The 23793-nt window shown below is 43.9% G+C and overlaps 1 protein-coding gene and 1 pseudogene across 1 annotated transcript; one reads left to right on the forward strand and one right to left on the reverse strand.

Moving 5' to 3' along the window:
* Positions 1–1893: 1893 nt before the first annotated feature.
* On the reverse strand, positions 1894–16189 carry si:dkey-7k24.5 (somatomedin-B and thrombospondin type-1 domain-containing protein). The gene is made up of 5 exons (XM_038965420.1): positions 15753–16189; positions 6141–6332; positions 5288–5366; positions 3171–3353; positions 1894–2933 (listed from the first exon to the last, which is right to left on the reverse strand). Exons 1-5 carry the CDS (start codon positions 15991–15993, stop codon positions 2813–2815), a joined length of 816 nt encoding a protein of 271 aa, XP_038821348.1. The 5' UTR covers positions 15994–16189; the 3' UTR covers positions 1894–2812.
* A 3680-nt stretch (positions 16190–19869) lies between these two features.
* On the forward strand, positions 19870–21780 carry LOC120021622 (annotated as a pseudogene).
* Positions 21781–23793: the final 2013 nt, after the last annotated feature.

Below are 23793 nucleotides of genomic sequence, written 5' to 3' on the forward strand. Positions count from 1 at the left end.
TAAAAGACAGAACCACAACACTGTCCACATACATGTCCATGTGTTTGTCCTTGGCTCTCTTCCTCTTCCTCTTTCTGAGAAAAGTCAGCGTGAAAAGGTGAGAATGTCGCATCTCCAGAGACGCATTTTTCGCACCCATTCCTGTCTGAGCTGGATCCGAGCGAGGGGAGCTCTGTGAAAGGAATAGTAATGACTGCAGAAAGGGCAGAACCTCTGAAACACTGTGTGTGTGCGTGTTATTGTCATGTTTAAAGGGACTGATGCTCAGCCAAAGGCTTCCACTTTGTTAGCTAGGTTTCTATCCAATTGGCGACAGATTTTCATGCGAATATTCTAAAATCCACATAACAACAATATGCGCATTTTCCCACCAGAGATGTGTTTCCATCAAATTGACTTGTTGCGGATAAAAGCACGTGCGTGATGATTTAGGCCTAGTGAACATACAATTATTTTGCAGTTAAATTCCCATGTACCGAATAAACAAAATCTATGTTTAATGGGTTTCCATCGCATTTTCAACTCTACTGATGGCTTTGTCACAACAAATGTAGCGTTAAATAGCAAATGTGCCCACTATGGTTTTGGCATATGCGCTCTAGCCAATAGGCTACCTATCTACATGATGATGAGTATATTATGGATAAGAGCGAGATTATTTTTATTTGTCAAACGGCAGCCAAGCATCGATCATCATGTCAACAGAATGAGACCCTTGAAATTTGTTGGAAAGAAGGAAGCTCATCACCGTGCACTTTCACAACCTTGTGAAGTTCATGATTTATTTCATCCGTAGCCTAATAAACTGCATGCTTTCCCAAGTCATAACCGGAGGACCACACAACATATCGCATGACTAAATTTACTTCGATCTTGTGGTTATTATTAATATTTGAGGATAAAGTGTTTCCACCACCAATTCTTGCATAATTCATTTTACCAGCACAAAAAGATCCCACCTTGTCTGGCATATTCTGTTTTGTCGACATTTGGAAAGTTTACCGACACATTTTCTGTTTCCATCAGGCCTGTCATGACCTTTTTTTAATTCGACATGTACTTTAAATTTATCTGGAAACTTGGTTAATGTTAACATCCCACTGGGCACCACCTTGTTGAATCAACGTTGAACCAACGTGGAATAGACGTTGTACTGACGTCGGTGCCAGTGGGATATGATTTGAAACTGTAGCGTGGACATACAATGTCACTGTTTTAATGTTCATTATGTTCACAATGCACTTCAAATCCATCTGGTTAAATTGGCTGTCATCTGTATAGCGTTGGCTTCTTGTGCGCTGTCTAATACTGAGTTGTGTTGCTGTCCCATGTTTCACATAACCAGGCATCATGTTATGCTCGCACTGTAAGAATACATAGTGGGAGTCAGGGACAGTTGTCACGTAAAATATCTCTTTAAAAGAAAGATGACAATCAATTCGTCATGAATAGACACGATATACATTGTAGCATTGCTATGAGATGATCCTGTGGCGAGTCATCGGTTGGAAAGACTAACTGGAAAACACACCATGGACACTTACAGAAAGGAAGTAGCCACCGATAGCCTTTACATATTTGTTTTGGTAGAACGATTCTGGACAATGTTCTGACAAGGTGAAATGTGTTTACTGCTATACTGTGACCACTGACCAGTGTGTTTAAAAAAAAGTTCATGTAAATTTGCTGCTAGTCTTTGTATTTGTTTTCTTCTTAAAGGGCACTTTATACATCAGTCTCTCTCCGTCTCTGGAGTGAGTCACCCAACATCCAAACGTCCTGTAGCGTACAAGAGCTTTAACTTTTACTGTAGTCCTGAACAAAAGGGTTTCTGATGTCAAAGGATTTGTAAGCGTTATGTTTTAATGAGAAAGCACAATCAAGTGGCTTCTTTTATTTATCTTTTTTTGATAAGATATGAATAACATACAATTTAGGAATTAGACAAATGCCATTGAAATTGATGTTGGGATTTCAGGGTTAGGGTCCATTTGAAATGCTTGGTAAATTGGAATTCAATTCAATAATTGGATTTGGAAATTGAATAGATTTGAAAGAGATCCCAACGAGTCATTCCCAACCAGTCATTGTAACATACAGAAATTCCAGGGAACTGAAGGGGAAAAAAAGATTTGACAGACTTTCAGACTACCCCCACCTCTTCTTCTACTGTTGTTTTTGTAGGTCTCCAGGCTACTGTTTGTTTTGTAATATTTTTACCTGTTGACTTTCTAATGCTGTAAGTTGTTGCTGTATAAATGTTCTGTTGTTCGATCGATGCATGTCGTAACTTTGGAGCCGTGACTGGGTGTGAAACATGCACAACGCCAGTTTAACTGTCCTGTAAAAAGTGTCTCAATGTCCCAAGATCTTTCTATTTCTTTTAAAAAAGGCAACATTCCCCTTGGATGACTGAAAATTCAATAAAAGTCTAATTAATGACTGGGTTGAGTTTTGGTTATTGACATGTGTTACAGGCATTATTGAAGGCTTTCGCTAATACAAAGAAAGACTGCACTGACAGTTACATACACTTAGAAAATAATCTACAATAGTATTTTTTCAGAAGAAAGAGTCTGTCCAACCAGAGAACAAAATGACCCGAATCAGCCACATAAACACGATTAAATTGTTGGCAGAGGTTTCATATCAATTGTTAGGTTAGACACTGGTATGGTCCGGTCCATACGGATGCACACAGCACTGTCGATGTTGCTTTTTGATTATGCCTGATCCATGTGCTGTCCGGTCTGTCTGTATGGCCATGAAGAAGTTGTAGACTCAGGTCTGTAGACTAGACAGTAACACAGGGTTATATGAAGAGGAAGCTGTGGACGGTGGGACAGGAGCAGGAGTCTAGTCTCCCGACACGCCTCCACACGCCACGACACCTGGGGTTACCCACCGCCTGCCACTGCAGAGACTGCCTGCCACTGAAAGAGGGGGGAGGGAGAAAGAAAGACTGTCGTTTACTAATCTAGTCTAGACTAAGACTGCCACCTAGTGGCTGAAATCTGACTCTTCAAACAAGAAAAGCAACATTGGGTTAGAATGTACACACGATTTAAACGGAATGTCCTAATATCTTTACCACATATGTATAGCCTCAAGCTCTCTTCTCTCCCCCCCCCCCCCCCCCCTCCTTTGCTCGTGGGCCCTGCATGTCTTACCTCTCCTCCTCGTCCTTATCTCCATCTCCAGAGCAGTGTGTCTGCCCGGCAGCGAGGGCTGGAGGCTGGCACTCCACACAAACTTGGTGGCCCTCCCTCAGGTACTGCATCCAGCGGGTGTGTGGCCCCACACTACGCTGGCACCCAGGGGTCAGGGAGGTCAGCTGGAACTGCACACAGTACCTGAATAAGTATACACATTACAGACACGCATACAGACATACAGTGGCAAGAAAAAGTATGTGAACCCTTTGGAATTACCTGGATTTCTACATAAATTGGTCATCAAATTTGATCTGATCTTCATCTAAGTTACAACAATAGACAAGAACATGGTGTGCTTAAACTAATAACATACAAATTATTGTATTTTGCTTGTCTATATTGAATACATCATTTAAACATTCACAGTGTAGGTTGGAAAAAGTATGCGAACCCCAAGGCTAATGACTTCTCCAAAAGCTAATTGGAGTCAGGAGTCAGCTAAACTGGAGTCCAATCAATGAGACGAGATTGGAGATGTTGGTTAGAGCTGCCTTGCCCTATAAAAAAAAACTCACAAAATGTGAGTTTGCTATTCACAAGAAGCATTGCCTGAACAAAAGAGATCTCAGAAGACCTAAGATTAAGAATTGTTCGACTTGCATAAAGCTGGAAAGAGTTAAAAAAGTATCTCTAAAAGCTTTGATGTTCATTAGTCCACGGTAAGACAAATGGTCTATAAATGGAAAGTTCAGCACTGTTGCTACTCTTCCTAGGAGTGGCCGTCCTACAAAGATGACTGCAAGAGCACAGTTCAGAATGCTCAATAAGGTTAAGAAGAATCCTAGAGTGTCAGCTAAAGACTTACAGAAATCTCTGGAACATGCTAACATCTCTGTTGACGAGTCTACGATACGTAAAACACTAAACAATAATGGTGTTCAGGGGAGGACACCACGGAAGAAGCCACTGCTGTCCAAAAAATACATTGCTGCCCGTCTGAAGTTTGCAAAAGTGCACCTGGATGTTCCACAGCGCTACTGGCAAAATATTCTGTGGACAGATGGAACTACAGTTGAGTTGTTTGGAAGGAACACACAACACCCCGTGTGGCCCAAAAAAATGGCACAGCACACCAACATCAAAACCTCATCCCAACTATAAAGTATGGTGGAGGGAGCATCATGGTTTGGGGCTGTTTTGCTGCCTCAGGTCCTGGACAGCTTGCTATCTTCGACGAAAAAAGGAATTCCCAAGTTTATCAAGACATTTTGCAGGAGAATGTTAGGCTATCTGTCCGCCAATTGAAGCTCAACAGAAGTTGGGTGATGCAACAGGACAACGACCCAAAACACAGAAGTAAATAAACAACAGAATGGCTTCAACAGAAGAAAATACGCCTTAAGGAGTGGACCAGTCAGAGTCCTGACCTCAACCCGATTGAGATGCTGTGGCATTACCTCAAGAGAGCAGTTCACACCAGACATCCCAAGAATATTGCTAAACTTAAACAGTTTTGTAAAGAGGAATGGTCCACTATTCCTCCTGACTGTTGTACAGGTCTGATCCGCAGCTACAGAAAACGTTTGGTTGCTGCCAAAGGAGGATCAACCAGTTATTAAATCCAAGGGTTCACATACTTTTCCCACCCTGCACTGTGAATGTTTACACGGTGTGTTCAATAAAGACATGAGAACATATAATTGTTTGTGTTTTATTAGTTTAAGCAAACTGTCTATTGTTGTTTGTTGTCTATTGTTTGTTGACTATTGTTGTGACCTAGATGAAGATCAGATCAAATTTTATGACCAATTTATGCAAAAGTCCAGGTTTTTCCAAAGGGTTCACATACTTTTTCTTGCCACTGTACACCCACACACAAAGTACAGTGGAGGCTGCTGAGGGGAGGACAGCTCATAATAATGGCTGGAACGGAGCAAATGGAATGGCATCAAACCATGCGTTTGCTGTATTTGATACCATTCCACTCCAGTCATTACCATGAGCCCGTTCTCCCCAATTTAAGGTGCCACCAACCTCCTGTGCAGTACACACACATTCATATACACACAGGGGTCAGAAAATATGACAGGAATACTATGGAAGGAGACAAACACATAGACCGGATCTCTCACCCTTCGACATCATCGTTATCAGGGATGTCCCTCTTCTTCCTGGCATTGCCATAGCCACCGGTAGTGATGAGAGCCGGGACTGCAAAGACAATATCCATAAGGACAAAACCACGACAACAATAGCACAGCTTTAGCTCCCACACGCACATTTCTTTATTTAACCAGGTAGCCCCATTGAGGTCAGAAGACCTATTTTGCAAGGGAGACCTGGGAATGTGACCTTTACTTGAAGACAGAGGGATATCCGACAGAGACAAGAGGCCATTAAACACATATGGGTTAAGGTCCTTACCAGAGCATTTAGATATATAGCCTAAGGCAATATACACTGAGTGTACAAAACGTTAAGAACACCTCTTTCCATGACAGACTGACCAGGTGAATCGAGGTGAAAGCTATGATTCCTTACTGATGTCACTTGTTAAATCCACTTTAAATCCAGTGTAGATGAAGGGGAGGAGACGGCTTAAAAATCCTTCTTTAACCTTTGAGATAATTGAGACATGGATTGTGTATGTGTGGCATTCAGATGGTGAACGGGCAAGACAAAAGATTTCAGTGACTTTGAACGGAGTATGGTAATTGATGACCGGCGCACCAGTTTGTGTGTCAAGAACTGCAACGCTGCTGGGTTAAGCTCAACTGTTTCCCGTGTGTATTAAGAATGGTCCACCACCCAAAGGACATCCGGGAAACTTGACACAACTGTGTGAAGCATCCCTGTGGAATGCTTGACACCTTGTAGTCCATGCCCAACGAATTGAGGCTATTCTATGGGCTAAGGGGGTGCAACTCAATACAAGGAAGGTGTTCTAAATGTTTGGTACACTCAGTATATGGCTGTGGTGCTTACCTAGTGATTTGCCGCACTGTCGGTGGTGTTCCCTGTACTCTGCACAGCCGGCGTGCTCCTCCACGTGTGGACAGGGTTTCCCCCCATTTCGGGGCTCCTGCAGGACTTCCCTGCTCCTTATCCGAACTGTGGCCCTGCAGGGCTCACCACAGCCAGACCACGCAGTCCACTCACTCAGCACACAGGACACCGCTAGGAGGGAGGGGGAGGACAGGCAAGGCCAGCTCCAGGCATAAGCAACATAAATTAATTTTTGGAACTCTCAACTTACTGTTGAGTTAGAATAGTAGAATACACAAGGTGTAGTTTTGAAATTTGGTTGTGAATCATCACTTTTGCTTTTGTTATGTCAATGAAAGTCACTCAATTATCATTCACAAAAAAAATGTAGATTGGTAAATTAGTCTAGTCAGCGTGCCCAGGGGCCAGCTGCAGGTAGCCTAGTGGTTAAGAGCATTGGGGCAGTAACCGAAAAGGTCACTGGTTTGAAACCCCGTGCTGCCTAGGTGAAAAATCTGACGTGCCCTTGAGCAAGGTACTTAACCCTAATTGCTTCTGTAAGTCGCTCTGGCTATTAGCTTCTGCTAAATGACTAAAATATAATGGCTCTGACCTCTAGGGTGCCCCCATTGATTTTGTTAGTCAATCTCACTCAGATATAATTTTAACATGGCATAAGTCGTGACAAAATGTGTAGAATTTTCTACTAACTCTCACATAGGGACCCCAAAAGGCTAGAGCGGGCCCTGAGGACAGGACAGCATGAGAACATGGCAGGGGTAAATTAAACCAAGTACAAGGACAACTCTATGGTAGAGTGCCCTCTACTGTATTCATTTGCCACTGAAAAAGCATTTTGCATTTTTAGACAGCTAAATAAAAAGTAAATTGGTATAGAATTATAAGCAAGGTATATACTCTATGAATTACAAACAAATCATACGGCTCACATGACAATTAATCATCCCACTTTCAGGAGAATCTCAATTACTTTTACACCAAACTGGGGCAAAATGACCATATCCAGTGTTGTCAAACACAGGTCTTATGCTAGTGTGTTGTAGAAATTGACACACTTTGGGTAACATATTATACACTACATGACCGAAGGTATCTGGACACCTGCTCGTCGAACATCTCATCACAAAATCATGAGCATTAATATGGAGTTGGCCCCCCCCCCCTTTTCTGCTATAACAGCCTTCAATCTTCTGGAAAGGCTTTCCACCAGATGTTGGAACATTGCTGAGGGGACTTGCTTCCATTCAACCATGAGCATTAGTGAGATCGGGCTCTGATGTAGGGCGATTAGGCCTGGCTTGCAGTCGGCTTTCCAATTCATCCCAAAATGTCTCTATGGACCTCACTTTATGCACGGGTCACTGTCATACAGAAACAGGAAAGTGCCTTCCCCCAGAGCCGGGCGGGCCTATACGCTCAGTACGCAAGTTGCGAAGGGCCCCGCAAATTACGCAAGGGCCCCGCCTCCCCCTCGTGTCAAAGCGGGTGTCAATGTTTACACTCGATGAGAGGATGAAGCGGAACTATCCTTCTGGTCACGAAAAGAGAAGGAAAAAAAACACCACGAGAGTGAATTGTGGGAACAGCGATCATGTAAACTTGTTTCCTCTCCAAGTTTGATGTCAGAGCAAATAACAGTAACGTTAAGTTGATGTGCTAGCTTGCAGTGCATCTCGCTCTAGTCTGTCTGTCTTGCTGAGCAGTGCATCTCTTGGTCTGTCTGTGTCTTGCTTGCCTGCCACTTCCGGGGCTGTGTCCTGTGACTTTGTGCCTGACAAAAGTGAGAGTGAAATACTAACTATTTAATACGTTTGATAAACGCCAACGGGCAACAATAAACAGCAGCTCGGAAAAGATAACCGCGTCGGGCGTGAACATGTGTTCATATGCGCGTGCACGAAATGAAACTCGCGCTTTCCAGCAGCAACCTCTGTCTGGACCAGTCCAGACAATATATGGGTGATGGCACTCCTCATAGGCGCACATCATTTTAAAACAAGACAATGATTATCTAGTCTCTCAGTCAAGGTTTAGTTACAACTTTGGACTAATGCAAGATGGAAAGCAATGGATTGACATTGACTATAGATTTATATATTAGATTTATATATTGAATTTAAAATGTTGATTAGCTGGGCATACTGGGCAATATGGATGCACATCTCTAAGTAAATAATAACCATCAAGTATTCAGCCAAGCCATAGTATAAATAGTATTTTATATTTTAAAATGTATAAAATCAAATCTGGGGGAGCCAGTTTGAATGGGCCTGATGCAGCTGATAAAATGTATAATAGTATTGTTATCTATAATTTACAGGTGCTTAAGTTTGTTAGTAGAGGAGATGTTGGATCATCAGCCAGTACAAGCACAGACTCAGTTGATCCACATCCAGCCAGTACTAACACAGACCCAGTACAGCTGGCTTCAGCCAGTACTAACACAGACCCAGTACAGCTGGCTTCAGCCAGTACTAACACAGACCCAGTACAGCTGGCTTCAGCAAGTACCAACACAGACCCAGTACAGCTGGCTTCAGCAAGTACCAACACAGACCCAGTACAGCTGGCTTCAGCAAGTACCAACACAGACCCAGTACAGCTGGCTTCAGCCAGTACTAACACAGACCCAGTACAGCTGGCTTCAGCCAGTACTAACACAGACCCAGTACAGCTGGCTTCAGCAAGTACCAACACAGACCCAGTACAGCTGGCTTCAGCAAGTACCAACACAGACCCAGTACAGCTGGCTTCAGCAAGTACCAACACAGACCCAGTACAGCTGGCTTCAGCCAGTACCAACACAGACCCAGTACAGCTGGCTTCAGCCAGTACCAACACAGACCCAGTACAGCTGGCTTCAGCAAGTACTAACACAGACCCAGTACAGCTGGCTTCAGAAAGTACCAACACAGACCCAGTACAGCTGGCTTCAGCCAGTACCAACACAGACCCAGTACAGCTGGCTTCAGCCAGTACTAACACAGACCCAGTACAGCTGGCTTCAGAAAGTACTAACACAGACCCAGTACAGCTGGCTTCAGCCAGTACTAACACAGACCCAGTACAGCTGGCTTCAGCCAGTACTAACACAGACCCAGTACAGCTGGCTTCAGCCAGTACTAACACAGACCCAATACAGCTGGCTTCAGCAAGTACTAACACAGACCCAGTACTGGCAGTTTCAGCAAGTACTAACACAGACCCAGTACAGCTGGCTTCAGCAAGTACTAACACAGACCCAGTACAGCTGGCTTCAGCAAGTACTAACACAGACCCAGTACAGCTGGCTTCAGCAAGTACCAACACAGACCCAGTACAGCTGGCTTCAGCAAGTACTAACACAGACCCAGTACAGCTGGCTTCAGCAAGTACTAACACAGACCCAGTACAGCTGGCTTCAGCAAGTACCAACACAGACCCAGTACAGCTGGCTTCAGCAAGTACCAACACAGACCCAGTACAGCTGGCTTCAGCAAGTACCAACACAGACCCAGTACAGCTGGCTTCAGCAAGTACCAACACAGACCCAGTACAGCTGGCTTCAGCAAGTACTAACACAGACCCAGTACAGCTGGCTTCAACCAGTACTAACACAGACCCAATACAGCTGGCTTCAGCAAGTACTAACACAGACCCAGTACTGGCAGTTTCAGCAAGTACTAACACAGACCCAGTACAGCTGGCTTCAGCCAGTACTAACACAGACCCAGTACAGCTGGCTTCAGCCAGTACTAACACAGACCCAGTACAGCTGGCTTCAGCCAGTACTAACACAGACCCAGTACAGCTGGCTTCAGCAAGTACTAACACAGACCCAGTACAGCTGGCTTCAGCAAGTACTAACACAGACCCAGTACAGCTGGCTTCAGCAAGTACCAACACAGACCCAGTACAGCTGGCTTCAGCAAGTACCAACACAGACCCAGTACAGCTGGCTTCAGCAAGTACCAACACAGACCCAGTACAGCTGGCTTCAGCAAGTACCAACACAGACCCAGTACAGCTGGCTTCAGCAAGTACTAACACAGACCCAGTACAGCTGGCTTCAACCAGTACTAACACAGACCCAATACAGCTGGCTTCAGCAAGTACTAACACAGACCCAGTACTGGCAGTTTCAGCAAGTACTAACACAGACCCAGTACAGCTGGCTTCAGCCAGTACTAACACAGACCCAGTACAGCTGGCTTCAGCCAGTACTAACACAGACCCAGTACAGCTGGCTTCAGCCAGTACTAACACAGACCCAGTACAGCTGGCTTCAGCAAGTACTAACACAGACCCAGTACAGCTGGCTTCAGCCAGTACTAACACAGACCCAGTACAGCCACATCCAGCCAGTACTAACACAGACCCAGTACAGCCACATCCAGCCAGTACTAACACAGACCCAGTACAGCTGGCTTCAGCCAGTACTAACACAGACCCAGTACAGCTGGCTTCAGCCAGTACTAACACAGACCCAGTACAGCTGGCTTCAGCAAGTACTAACACAGACCCAGTACAGCCGGCTTCAGCAAGTACTAACACAGACCCAGTACAGCCGTCTTCAGCAAGTACTAACACAGACCCAGTACAGCTGGCTTCAGCCAGTACAAGGACAGACTCAGTTGATCCACATCCAGCCTCAGCAAATACTAACACAGACCCAGTACTGGCAGTTTCAGCAAGTACTAACACAGACCCAGTACAGCTGGCTTCAGCCAGTACTAACACAGACCCAGTACAGCTGGCCTCAGCAAATACTAACACAGACCCAGTACAGCTGGCTTCAGCCAGTACTAACACAGACCCAGTACAGCTGGCCTAGGCAAATACTAACACAGACCCAGTACTGGCAGCTTCAGCCAGTACTAACACAGACACAGTACAGCTGGCTTCAGCCAGTACTAACACAGACCCAGTACAGCTGGCTTCAGCAAGTACTAACACAGACCCAGTACAGCTGGCTTCAGCAAGTACTAACACAGACCCAGTACAGCTGGCTTCAACAAGTACTAACACAGACCCAGTACAGCCATCTTCAGCAAGTACTAACACAGACCCAGTACAGCCATCTTCAGCAAGTACTAGCACAGACCCAGGGGAAGTACAGGCAGCCTCAGCCAGTACCAGCACGACCAGAGGTGTACAGCCAGCATCAGATACAAGCAGCTCAGACCCTAATAGAACAGTTGCTGCTCCACCAAATGACCCAGCAGATTGGCCCCCAGGCTTAACAGATTTGATGAGGACTGAGTTAGTGCGCAGAGGTCCATTCAAACCAGGACTGGATTTTTCAAACCCTAAAGACAAGTCAAGAGGAGGTTTCCATTCAGGCTTATTACAGAGACGGCTGTCAAATGGGGAAAAGATTACCAGGAGCTGGCTTTCATACTCAATCAAAAACAACGCTGTGTATTGTTTTTGCTGTAAGCTCTGTCGTGGCAGAATCAGATTTAGCTAAGTAACATAGATAAGATGTTATTTTCATCATATGCTTGTGAGATACTTGTCATTAGAATGGGGCCCTCTGGACTATAGGATTGACAGTGGATTTTCCCTTCTGAGCTAGGGATAAGTAACTTGGGGCCAGAGAGGGGAGAGGTCAGGCTTGTCTTCATAAGTCAATGTATCTGTAACTATTCTTAAATCATGTGACGGGATGGCGTTATTAAATGGAGAACAAGTTAGTCATCTCATACAATGTCTGTACGCCAGTCACTCCCTACTTTTCTCATATGGGGAAGGAGTTTGGCAGTGTTTGGAACCATTGTATTTCCCCTCTGAGGTTGCCCTTATCTTGATCTAGTATATGACCTAAGAGGCTCACTGTCTTTTCTGAGCTTATCCAGGAGGGGGTGTATTTGAGATGGGAGTATCTCAAATGACAATTGATATATGCCATTGGATGAGGTAATGGTTGGTAGACAGTGAAGTACCAAGCATGAGATTGAAACCTTGTCTTGGGAGATCAAACTGAACGATGATTTATAGCTGATACTGTCTAGCGATAGGATACTCCTCTTTCAGGTAAAGGATTCTTTGTAAGTTGAGAGGGGTGTATCTTGGCTATAAATGAAACTAAGAATTGTTTTGTAAGGACTCTCAGAGAATTCATTTATAGACACTGAATTGATCTGAGAGTCAAAAAAGGGCTTTGGTGAAGCTTGTATATATATTAAAGATGGAATATATAATTTAACTCTGACTTGTGTGTGGTTGGCTCTCTCTCTCTCTTTATTGAGTAATACAGGAAATTACCACGACAGCTCTTTTCTACAAACGACTACAAAATAATAAAGGAAGGCGTGAATGACTGATCAAATATCAACGCCATTCTGAAACACCGCGAGGGTAGTCCTGAACACACAAACAATATGATTAAGTGGAGAGAACTTGATCTGCGCCTAAGTCGGGGACAGACTCTTGACCAGATACAAATGACAATTTTGGAGACTGAAAGAATCAGATGTCCTTACAAGTTTAATAAGTATCACCCAGAAACCTGGGATTCAGACGACAAACTCTTCCAACCAGATAATGGAAACTTCCTAAAAGGAGGTTGAATTACTGGCAAAATTTGACCCTGTTATGGAAAATCATCTCAGCAAATTTAAAGATGGAGACACACATGCTCATTACCTTGAGAAGCGCACACAGAATGAGCTGACACAGATTGTGAGCGACAAGATTCTGGAAGAAACAGTGACTCAAGTAGAGACTCATAGTACGTCTCCTTTATCTTGGACTGTACACCTGACAGTCACCAGGAGCAAATGTCAGTTATTCTGAGAAGCGTGGCTTTAAAGGGAAAGCCAGAGATCAAGGAGCACTTCCTCGGCTTGGTGAATGTTGAGTTTAACACAGGCTTGAATCTGTCCACTGTCATCTTAGATAAGCCGAACGAGCTGAAGATCCCATTTGAAGATTGCAGAGGGCAGAGGGCAAGCTCATGATAATGGGGCCAACATAAAGGGCAAGGAGTACAAGCCAGACTGAAAAAAAAAAAAAAATCCCAGAGCTGTGTTCGTCCCATGTGGAGCACATGCTGCCAAATCTTCAAAAGATGCAAGTTTTTTTTTTGGGGGGGGGGGGGGGGGGGCATGTGCAAAATCTCTTCCCCTTTTCAGCTGGCACACAAAGATGGAGTGTTTTGAAGAAACACGTGAACATAACTGTGAAGTCATGGAGTGACATGAGATGGGAGTGTAGGCTCCAAAGTGTTCATACAATCAGGTATCAGGCTTCAGAGGCTCGGGAGGCATTACTGGAAGCCAGACAGTGGAGGCACAAGCACTTGCAGAGGAAGTTGGGTCCTACCGCTTCTTGATTTGCTGTGTCGTATGGTGAGAGATACTGACAATGACAAACAAGGTGAACAAGCTCCTCCAATCCGCCTCAATGCAGTTGGATATCGCAGTGAATTTAATCTCAAATGCAAAGGCCTCCCTCACTACATACTGGCAAACTGTATTCTGAGGCCAAGAAAACAGCCAAACGCATTTGTGAAGAAATTAATGTGGAGGCTGTTCTGAAAGAGAAGAGACTGAGAAGCAGCAAGAGGCATTTCAGGGCCTCCCGGGTGGCGCAGTGGTCTAGGGCACTGCATCGCAGTGCTAACTGCGCCACCAGAGTCTCTGGGTTCGCGCCCAGGCTCTGTCGCAGCCGGCCGCGACCGGGAGGTCCGTGGGGCGACGCACAATTGGCATAGCGTCGTCCGGGTTAGGGAGGGTTTGGCCGGTAGGGATATCCTTGTCTCATCGCGCTCCAGCGACTCCTGTGGCGGGCCGGGCGCAGTGCGCGCCAACCAAGGGGGCCAGGTACACGGTGTTTCCTCCGACACATTGGTGCGGCTGGCTTCCGGGTTGGAGGCGCGCTGTGTTAAGAAGCAGTACGGCTGGTTGGGTTGTGCTTCGGAGGACGCATGGCTTTCGACCTTCGTCTCTCCCGAGCCCGTACGGGAGTTGTAGCGATGAGACAAGGTAGTAATTACTAGCGATTGGATACCACGAAAATTGGGGAGAAAATGGGATAAAAAAATAAATAAATAAAAAAATAAAAATAAAAAGAAATAAATAATAGAAAAAGAAAAAAAAAAGAAAAAGAGGCATTTCAGCTATGAGGCTTCTGACGAACCAGTGACTGAGGCACTGAAAAACCTTGAAGTCAACTACTTCAACATTGTGGTCGACTCTGCTGTGACATCCATGGATGAGAGATTTGAAACACTCAACCAGGTGAAAACCAAATATGGAGTGCTGCTGACCTTCAGCACTGCCTCAGATGTCCAGTGAATCTTTAAAGGCTCACTGCATGGAAGTTGAAAACACTCTAACCTTCAGAGATGACTGTGACATCAGTGGAATGGATCTGACACACGAGATTCAGAATGTACCTGATCTGCCATCAGATAAGATGACTGCCTTTGAGCTGCTTTCCTTTCTCTGTGAGGAAAAACCTGGAGGAACACTATCCTAACCTTTGGATAACCCTAAGAATTGCAGTCACCCTACCAGTAACAGTAGCATCGGCAGAGAGGAGCTTTTCAAAATGAAAGCTACCTGAGGTCTTCCATGTCACAGGAAGGTTTGAGTGGTCTGGCCATCATGAGCATAAATCATGATGTGGGGAAACATGTCCTATGATGACATCATTGATGATTTTGCCTCAAGGTGTAGAAGAGGAATATTTTGATGGTAAGATTTTAATTCAAACATTCAAATCTTTACACACTTAGTAACATTTAAGATTGTATGGCAGAAGTGCATTTGTGTAAATGACTGGTGCCCATGCTGAAAATGCCCAGCCTGTAGAGGGAACCTAAGTTAAATCACACAGCTGTATAGGTTTAATTTTACTATTTTGAGACATATAGCTGCAGCCATAGCCTATAGGGTTATGTTTACATTGTATAGACAAAGCTAATTGTATAATATTGTGGGGACTGGACTAATTACCAGGCAGCAGAGCCAAAGCTCAGTAATATATTTGATTATTTTCTACATTTTATATTTTCTACAATTTCTTATTTATGTTAATATTCACTTATCTTAAGATTCTATAGAAAATATTATATTCAATAAATATTGTTTGTTTTTACACCTCATTCTGTTCTGTATAGGTCTACTTATTCTTAGACCGACAGATGGAGCAAACTGTTTTAAAGGAGGGAGGATTGTAGTGGGAGCACTGGTAGTGGGAGCACAGGTGTGACTGTGAGGCAATGGTTTACATAGCTCACGGGTCAGGTAAGAGGGCCCCCTTAGCAGAATTTTGCTTAGGGCCCCGGGAGGTCAGGACCGGCTCTGCCTTCCCCAAACTGTTGCCACAAAGTTGGAAGCACAGATTCATCTAGAATGTCATTGTATGCTGTAGGATTAATATTTCCCTTCACTGGAACTAAGGGGCCTAGACGGAACCAAGAAAAATAGCCCCAGACCATTATTCCTCCTTCACCAAACTTGACAGTTGGCACTATGCATTGGGGCAGGTAGTGTTCTCCTGGCATCCGCCAAACCCAGATTCGTCTGTCGGACTGCCAGATGGTGAAGCATGATTCATTTGATGGATGTCCACATACTTTTGTATAGTGTATGGGAAACTTACCTGGGCAGGCGAATTCATAATCATGACAGCAGTCCAGAGTAGAGGTACAAGCCTGGTCGCAATAGCAGGTGCCATACGAACGGTCAGCTCTCCATCCCTTACTGACGCACGACCGGTCGTGCCCAGTGCAGCAAAAACCCGTGTCCTGACACCCTGCCTCGTTCGGGACGACCAGCAAAACTAGCAGCACGACACAGGAGTAGAGCCAGCGGCCGGTAACAGTATAACTGAACTGGTGCATGACTAGTATTTGGCCTAGACTAGTACTATATGGCCTAGACTAGTATTTCTGTGGGATTTAGCGCCGCGGCTAACACCTGTAAAATCGCAGAGCTGTGTTCACACGCCGAAGTTGATACTAGGGGACTATCGATGTCGTTTATCTAAGTATTTCAATTTTTAGAAAAGATAGGCTATCATTCTGAAAAGTTTTTGACACAGAGTTTGTTCAGCAACTATCCCCATAATGGGATTCCAAGTGCTATCGGGCAATATACTGCAATGGCTTTTGTCAAGCGCATATCTCTCTCTTTCGCTCTCTTAAAGGGACAGTTCGTTTCTTTGACCACAGCGCTCCCTACAAGGAAGCTCATTTGCCTCAAAACTAAATTAAAGAAAACAGTACAGCTGTGAAGCATAGGCTTCTTGTTCATATTTTACATAATTTGCATATATCATATTCTGCGGAGCTCTTAATTTAAAATAACATGGTCATTAAGCAGGCTACTGTTTACTATATGGTGATTTTATAGTTGCATGATATGTGGATGTGCGTTTAACAATGTTAATGAATGATCACGGTAGGGATGTATGTGCATGCCTGTGAGAATCTTTACTTCAACCCATAAGGTTTTATTATGATAAGTAGCCTACAGTGACAGTATGTGGCCTCATGTCCATTTTCCCTGGATTAATTAGTGGGAGGCATGAGTAACTTGTTTGCTTTGCACAGCCCATTCTTTCTACCCCTGTTAGCTTAAGCTGCCAGCTTTCCTGGCTGCTTGTGCCTCAACATGTGAAAATAATGGATTGATCAAATTCCTAAGGCCAGGACCATTCATGCAGAACAATAACAACACCGTGGACAGTGCAGCAGCATGGGTCTTCCGCTCAAATACATATTTCCCAGCTACTCAGTACTGAGTGTGTGCTTGAGGACGTGTGGGCGTGGTGGGGCAGTTTCCCAGGCATTGACCTGAATGCAGGCACAGACACACACACAGACACACAAACACACACACACACAGAGAGAGAGCTAGAGTGCGGCCCCATAGAGGGGCCCTGTCCTGGTGTAGTCTGGGAGTTCTATAGAACCTCTGCATTTACCGCTCTAATAAACACAGATCAGCTCTAACTGTCATAGACAATCCAAAGGCACAATTCATAGTCCAATCAAATGTTACTTGGGTAGTTCCCCCATTTCAGATAAGCATGGCACATAGTAAACTCATCCAATGGTCCGTTTCTACATGGCACCTGTTAAAGGACTTGTATTCTGGATAGTTGCACATGTTAAATAAACCACAAGTAAGCCAAGTAAGTTATTTGGATCAACATTTGGATCATGTTTACAATCTGAAAGTGGCTTAGAGTATGTTTTTCTTGTACAGCAGTGAACAAAATGCTGTAACAGATACCTGATGCAGTAAAGGACACTAAATAGGGCCTATTGACTTCTATCTGAGTGGCAGAAATATGCGTAGCTGCAATTACTCCGCCTCCATCGCTCTCAAACTACTTCTGTTCTTGTCTCCATGTTTCTGTATCAAGCATCTTATCAGATCTCTCTCGTTAACCATTAACACCTGGAGGTGAATCAGACGCCAACACCCATCCAGCCGAAACCACCACCACACAATCTAGGATCAATTTAGCCTTTTATATCATAATGAATAAGAGGGGGGACCTGATCCTAGATCTGCATTCCTTCTCCGAGACACTTTACAAATATGGGCCCAATTTTATAATGTAAGTTTATCAGCGGTTTTTATGAGAGGTTTCTATTTAAGGGCACCTCTTGCCTCATTTAACGACTTGACAAGTATGTTGACTAGCCTTTTAGGTAATATACTACATTATCTCATGTTTACATAGTCCAGCTTCTTAAAAGCATTTTGCATTATAAGGTATTATCATAGTCCTTATCCTGACTCACAATATAAAAACATATCAACTACAAAACCTAAATCAAGATTACAGCATTGAGGAAAACAGGGTTTGATTTGATTATTCCCACAGGTAGCAATATGTAATGATTTAAACCCTGACTCAGGCTTTAGGGCCTATCCTGCTATCCCACTGGCCTGAGGAGGACTTGGCTGGTTGGCACACCATCAGGCAGCACTACGTGCCAACAAGGCAGCCTGAGCCTTGGATTCAAATCACCTGATTTACAAGCCAAGATTTAGACCTACGGCAAATGGAGGCTTTGATAAGTTATTTGCACCGTTTTCAAGTCTATCCCAACAGATGCCAGGCCACACCAGCCAATCTGTAGTTTCATATAAAGTTGACCTGGTTCCAGTACTGTAAGTGAAGGCCCATGTCTGTTAATTATTATTTATCTGACTGGGCCAGCCAGTTGTCGTTCAAGGTGTTTACTTCAGACATGATCCTTCGCTTTTGTTCAACCACACCCTGATGAATAGTCTGGCTGACACCAGCTCTTACTCTTCGCTGTGTAGTCGCGTGGGTCGCGTCCGCCAGGCTAGTTCCCCTCCCATAACCCTCTGCAAAGTAATTACCTGAAATAGCCTTTAGTCTTTACATTCAGATTGCCCAACCCTGATTCACGTGCTTGCGTTTGTGTCTTGTATTTCCATTTGTTCAGTCAGTCTATGCGTGTCTGTAACCTTAACTTCATGTTAGATGCTTAGGAGATTTAAGGTTAAACAAGGGAGGTAGCGTTCACCTAAACATTGCAGGAACTTTATAGAAACATATGTAAGCAGACAGGATGTAAGCATCTATAATAAGGTTTACAGTTCATGTATGCATAATCTTCTTATGACATTTACATTTCATACATTCTGGCTAGTGACTACAGTACTCAACACTAATACTGCAGTACTCAACACTAATACTGCAGTACTCAACACTAATACTGCAGTACTCAACACTGTGAGAAGAGAAATAGTTGAGAATAATCTTTATCCATAACCTTGAACGAGTCCAGTAAGCCTGCCATTTGCTGTCATATCTTGCAAGTGTGTGTGACGAAGGGTCAAATGGGGTTGAAAGTGTATGTGCATGTTGATACTGTAAGCATCATAAAACTATTAGACATAATGGCAGATATCTATTTTGATTATTTCTTATTGACAAAATCAATAGTGTTGGTACCGTCATTTATAAAAATAAAAAAAAATTTGCTCTTAACTGCCTGGTAAAATAAACGTGTTTCTTATTTGCACATAAGAAAATTGGGCTGAGAATTACTCAGCCCAATTTTCTAAAGTAATAATTAATATGCAGTACATGGTGTCCCTCTCAACAAACATGATTTTTATAGGGGGCTCAAGGAGGTATTTAAGCAATAAGGCCCGAGGGGGTGTGGTATATGGCCAATATACCACAGCAAAGGGCTGTTCATAAGTTGCGGAGTGCCTGAATACAGCCTTTAGCCGTTGTATATTGGCCAATTACCACAAACCCCTGAGGTGCCTTATTGCTATTATAAACTGGTTACCAATGCAATTAGAGAAGTAAAAATAACTGTTTTGTCTAACCCGTGGTGTACCGTCTGATTTACCACGGCTGTCAGCCAATCAGCATTCAGGGCTCGAATCGACACATTTTATAATTCCTTTTAACCTAATCCTGAAGGAGTTTTTAAATAAAGTGAGAAGGCAGGCCGGAGTCACAGAGTAGAGCAGAGGGAAGGTAACATGCACCAGCTTGGCTGTCTGCACCTTTAGCGTTCTCAGTTAGAACACTCCGTAGACTCTCAGACACACTTTTATTTTCTACCTTTTATTTAACGAGACAGTTCAGAACAAAGTCCTTGCATCTGAGCACAACAGACCTTAGCTATCTGCTTTCATACTTGAACATAACACACACTCTGTACAGTCAGGACATCAAACCCCCAGGACCACCAGAGAAGATCATCTTTCTGATGGACCTCCAGATGATGCTCCTGGATGTGATCTCCTTCCTTCCTTCCAGCCGCTCACCAAGCCCATCGACGGCTGAGCTTGTCCTCATCACAGGGTCAGGGGGCGCCTTGGGACGTCTCTTCGCCCTGGAGTTCACCAAACACGGGGCAGAGGTGGTGCTATGGGACGTCAACGCTAACAACAACGAGGAGACTGCCAGGTTCGTGAGGGAGGCGGGGGGCAAGGCGTAGCCCTACAGGGTGGACGTGACCAACCAGGTGGAGGTGTACCGTACGGCGGACGAGGTGCGGACGGACCTGGGCCGTAATGTCACCATGCTAGTGAACAACGCCGGGGTGGTTGCCGGGGAACGGCTGATGGACTGTCCGGATGAGCTGGTGGAGAGGACCATGAAGGTCAGCTGTCACGTCCTCTTCTGGGTAAGACTGCTGCTGCTACTGTTGTTACTCTGTGGGCCAGATAACACTTTATAGAACGGGGACAGGGGACTCTCATCAGATGGTGGAGGGAGAGGGTGGCATGCGGCTATCATCCAACTGTAATCTCAGAACCCAGAACCAAATCTGGTGTGTGCTGGCCAGCTACTCAGTTTGACATACTGTATATGTTAACAGTCTGTCACAAGAGACTAATCACACTGTGATACACTGTAGGGATGATGACAGTTAAATTCTGTCCATATAGTACCATATAGTTCTGTTATCAGTCAGGCTTTAGGATGTGGGCTTGAGGTTTCCATGATTTATTGTCATTGATGATAATCAGACGGATTATTATAATCTATAAATATACAGGCTCCCATCACCAGCAAATAGTATCATTTTGCACAAGTTTGATATGCAATGTGAAGTAATATGAATAGTAATAGGTTTTATGTACAAATGTTTCTGCAGGATCCTACAGGCTGCGTTCACACAGGCAGCCCAATTCTGATATTTTTCCACTAATTGGTCTTTTGACCAATCAGATATTTCAGATATTTTGCCAATAATTGGGAAAAATATCAGAATTGGCCTGCTTGTGTAAATGCAGCCAAAGTGTTACAAGGGCTATATGGGTAACATGAAGAAGACAAACCTACTGGTATGTGAAAACAGACTATCAGACTATAACTCGTAAAATATGAAGGGTTTAGGTTTACTCTTAAATCTTTGCATTGTGAAAGAGAAATTCCAAGCCGTTTTATCCCTGTGTGCGTCAGTTTTATCCCTCCCTATACCTCAGCTATAGTCGGACGTATACAGTGCAGTTTATTGTTCTTAATGCGTCACATGACACGTGTGAAATGTACAACTTTAATAAGTTCTTATCCCCTTAGCTGAGCGACAACATCCCATACAGTGACCCTATTAAAGTGACACACACACACAGCCAATTAAAGGGCTAGGGGATTCCCTCCCTGATCCTCTTACAGTGGGGAACAGTAAGCCTGCTTCACATTAAGCAACTTTTTTAAGAAGCTTAGTGAGGCAGAACTCCCATCAGGACTGCAGTACAATAATACTGCCTCATTTTGCTCATTCAAAATGTTCATGGACTATTTTGATATTAATCTCATTATTGCGACTCCTGATGGTCAGTAATTGTGTTCATCGAATAGCAGTCTCTTTGTGTGTGTGTGTGTGTGTTTGTGCATCTGGTTGTGTATGTTCGTGCCTGCGTGTGTGTCTGTCTCTCTGTGTGTCCGTGCGTGCCTGTGTGTGCCTGCCTGTCTGTCCGTGTTTGTCCGTGCGTGCACGTGTATACATGTCTGTGCGTGCGTGTGGACCTGCCTATCTGTGTGTGTCTCACAGATGACAAAGGCCTTCATTCCCCAGATGAAAGAGCAGAACCATGGACACGTCGCCAGCGTCCCGGGTCTCTTCAGCACTGCCTGTGTGGAGGTGAACCAGGGAGGACACACCACCTAAGAGTGAATATTACTGATGTCTATGACTGTCTTGTTGCTGTTTATTACCGTAAATATTATTTAACTTCTTACGGCTGAGATCCCGTTAACGGGATCGATATGACAACAGCCAGTGAAAGTGCAGGGCGCCAAATTCAAAACAACAGAAATATCATAATTAAAATTCCTCAGACATACAAGTATTTTACACCATTTTAAAGATAAACTTGTTGTTAATCCAACCACAGTGTCCGATTTCAAAAAGACTTTACGACGAAAGCACACCAAACGATTATGTTAGGTTTGCACCTAGTCACAGAAAAACCCTGCCATTTTTCCAGCCAAAGAGAGGAGTCACAAAAAGCAGAAATAGAGATAAAATTAATCACTAACCTTTGATGATCTTCATCAGATGACACTCATAGGACTTCATGTTACACAATACATGTATGTTTTGTTCGGTAAAGTTCATATTTATATCCAAAAATCTTAGTTTACATTGGCGCATTATGTTCAGTAATGTTTTACCTCCAAAACATCCGGTGATTTTGCAGAGCCACATCAATTTACAGAAATACTCATAATAAACATTGATAAAAGATACAAGTATTAAACATGGAACTTTATCTAAACTTCTCCTTAATGCAACCGCTGTGTCAGATTTCAAAAAAACTTTACGGAAAAAGCACACCATGCTATAATCTGAGTACAGCCCTCAGAGCCGAAATAAGCCATAAAGATATCCACCATGTTTTGGAGTCAACAGAAGTCAGAAATAGCATTATAAATATTCACTTACCTTTGATGGTCTTCATCAGAATGCACTCCCAGGAATCCCAGTTCCACAATAAATGTTTGTTTTGTTCGATATAGTCCACCATTTATGTCCAAATACCTTCATTTTGTTCGCACGTTCAGTCCAGTAATCCAAATTCATGACGCACAGGTCAAACGAAAAGTCAAACAATTCCATTACAGTTCGTAGAAACATGTTAAACGATGTATAGAATCAATCTTTAGGATGTTTTTAACATAATGTTTCAACCGGAGAATTCCTTTGTCTTCAGAAATGCAATGGAAAGCAGGTCGCTCTCACGTGAGCGCAGCACTAAAGAGGGACTAAGGGCAACTTTGTTCTGGGTTAATCAGACTGACATTGCAGGTGTAAGCCTACTTCATACAATAGTACACAGTGGTTCATCATTTGACACTGAACATAGGCTTACTACAGTATGTTTCAGAATGTTGTAGTTGTACTTCTAACAATGTGATGCTGTAAAACTCTATGCTCTCTGCTGCATCCCTCAGGGATGAGGTAGCACTGTTCCTGGCACCGCTGGAGCCGGAGTACTGTGTGGAGCAGGCCATGAACGCCATCCTGATCGACCAGTCCCTGGACTGCATCCAACTTCACATCAAACGTAGTGCTTGTACAGGACACCCTGGCATGATACTGATAGGTTTTACCTTTGACCTGTGTAACTGCACACTTCCTCTTCCTGCAGACTGTTGCCGTGGGAGTCCAACGTGGTGACCTATCGGTTCATGGGGTCAGACAAATGCATGTACCCCTTCATAAAGAGCAAAAAGTACAACCTGACCTACCCTGATTGCAGCTAACTAACTCTCCCTGTCAATTCAGTCTCTACAAACGAAATCTAAGGGCCAGTTTCACAGACACATATTAAGCCTAGTCCTGGACTAAAATTCTCCATTGAGCATGTTTTTTTATTCCAGGAAGAAGCTTAAACTGTGTCCGGGGAACAAACCTTGAGTGGATATAGACAAATATTTAATGGGATAAAAATTATGTAATGGGGAAATAAAATGGCCACACTTTCTTCTCCCAAACTATTCTACCAACCCTAACTGTATGACTGTGACTATGGCCCAACATAAGGTCAGTCTGCTTTTGTAACACACTCAGTTATTCCCAGGTGGTTTACGGGCATCGCCAACCAATCACCCATTCCCATCGACTGGTTTAAAAGCAGGCTGGCACCATCGGTCCTGTTCAGCTCGCTTTAAGCAACCC

This window comes from Salvelinus namaycush, chromosome 2 (assembly GCF_016432855.1).
Source record: "Salvelinus namaycush isolate Seneca chromosome 2, SaNama_1.0, whole genome shotgun sequence".
Classification (NCBI taxonomy): domain Eukaryota; kingdom Metazoa; phylum Chordata; class Actinopteri; order Salmoniformes; family Salmonidae; genus Salvelinus; species Salvelinus namaycush.

Coding starts and splice junctions, on each gene's coding strand:
- si:dkey-7k24.5 (XM_038965420.1), bottom strand. CDS start 15,993: ATGCACCAGTTCAGTTATACTGTTACCGGCCGCTGGCTCTACTCCTGT. Junction 6,333..15,752: donor TTATGAATTCGCCTGCCCAG/GTAAGTTTCCCA, acceptor CCTCCCTCCTAG/CGGTGTCCTGTGTGCTGAGT. Junction 3,354..5,287: donor GATAACGATGATGTCGAAGG/GTGAGAGATCCG, acceptor ATACTTATTCAG/GTACTGTGTGCAGTTCCAGC.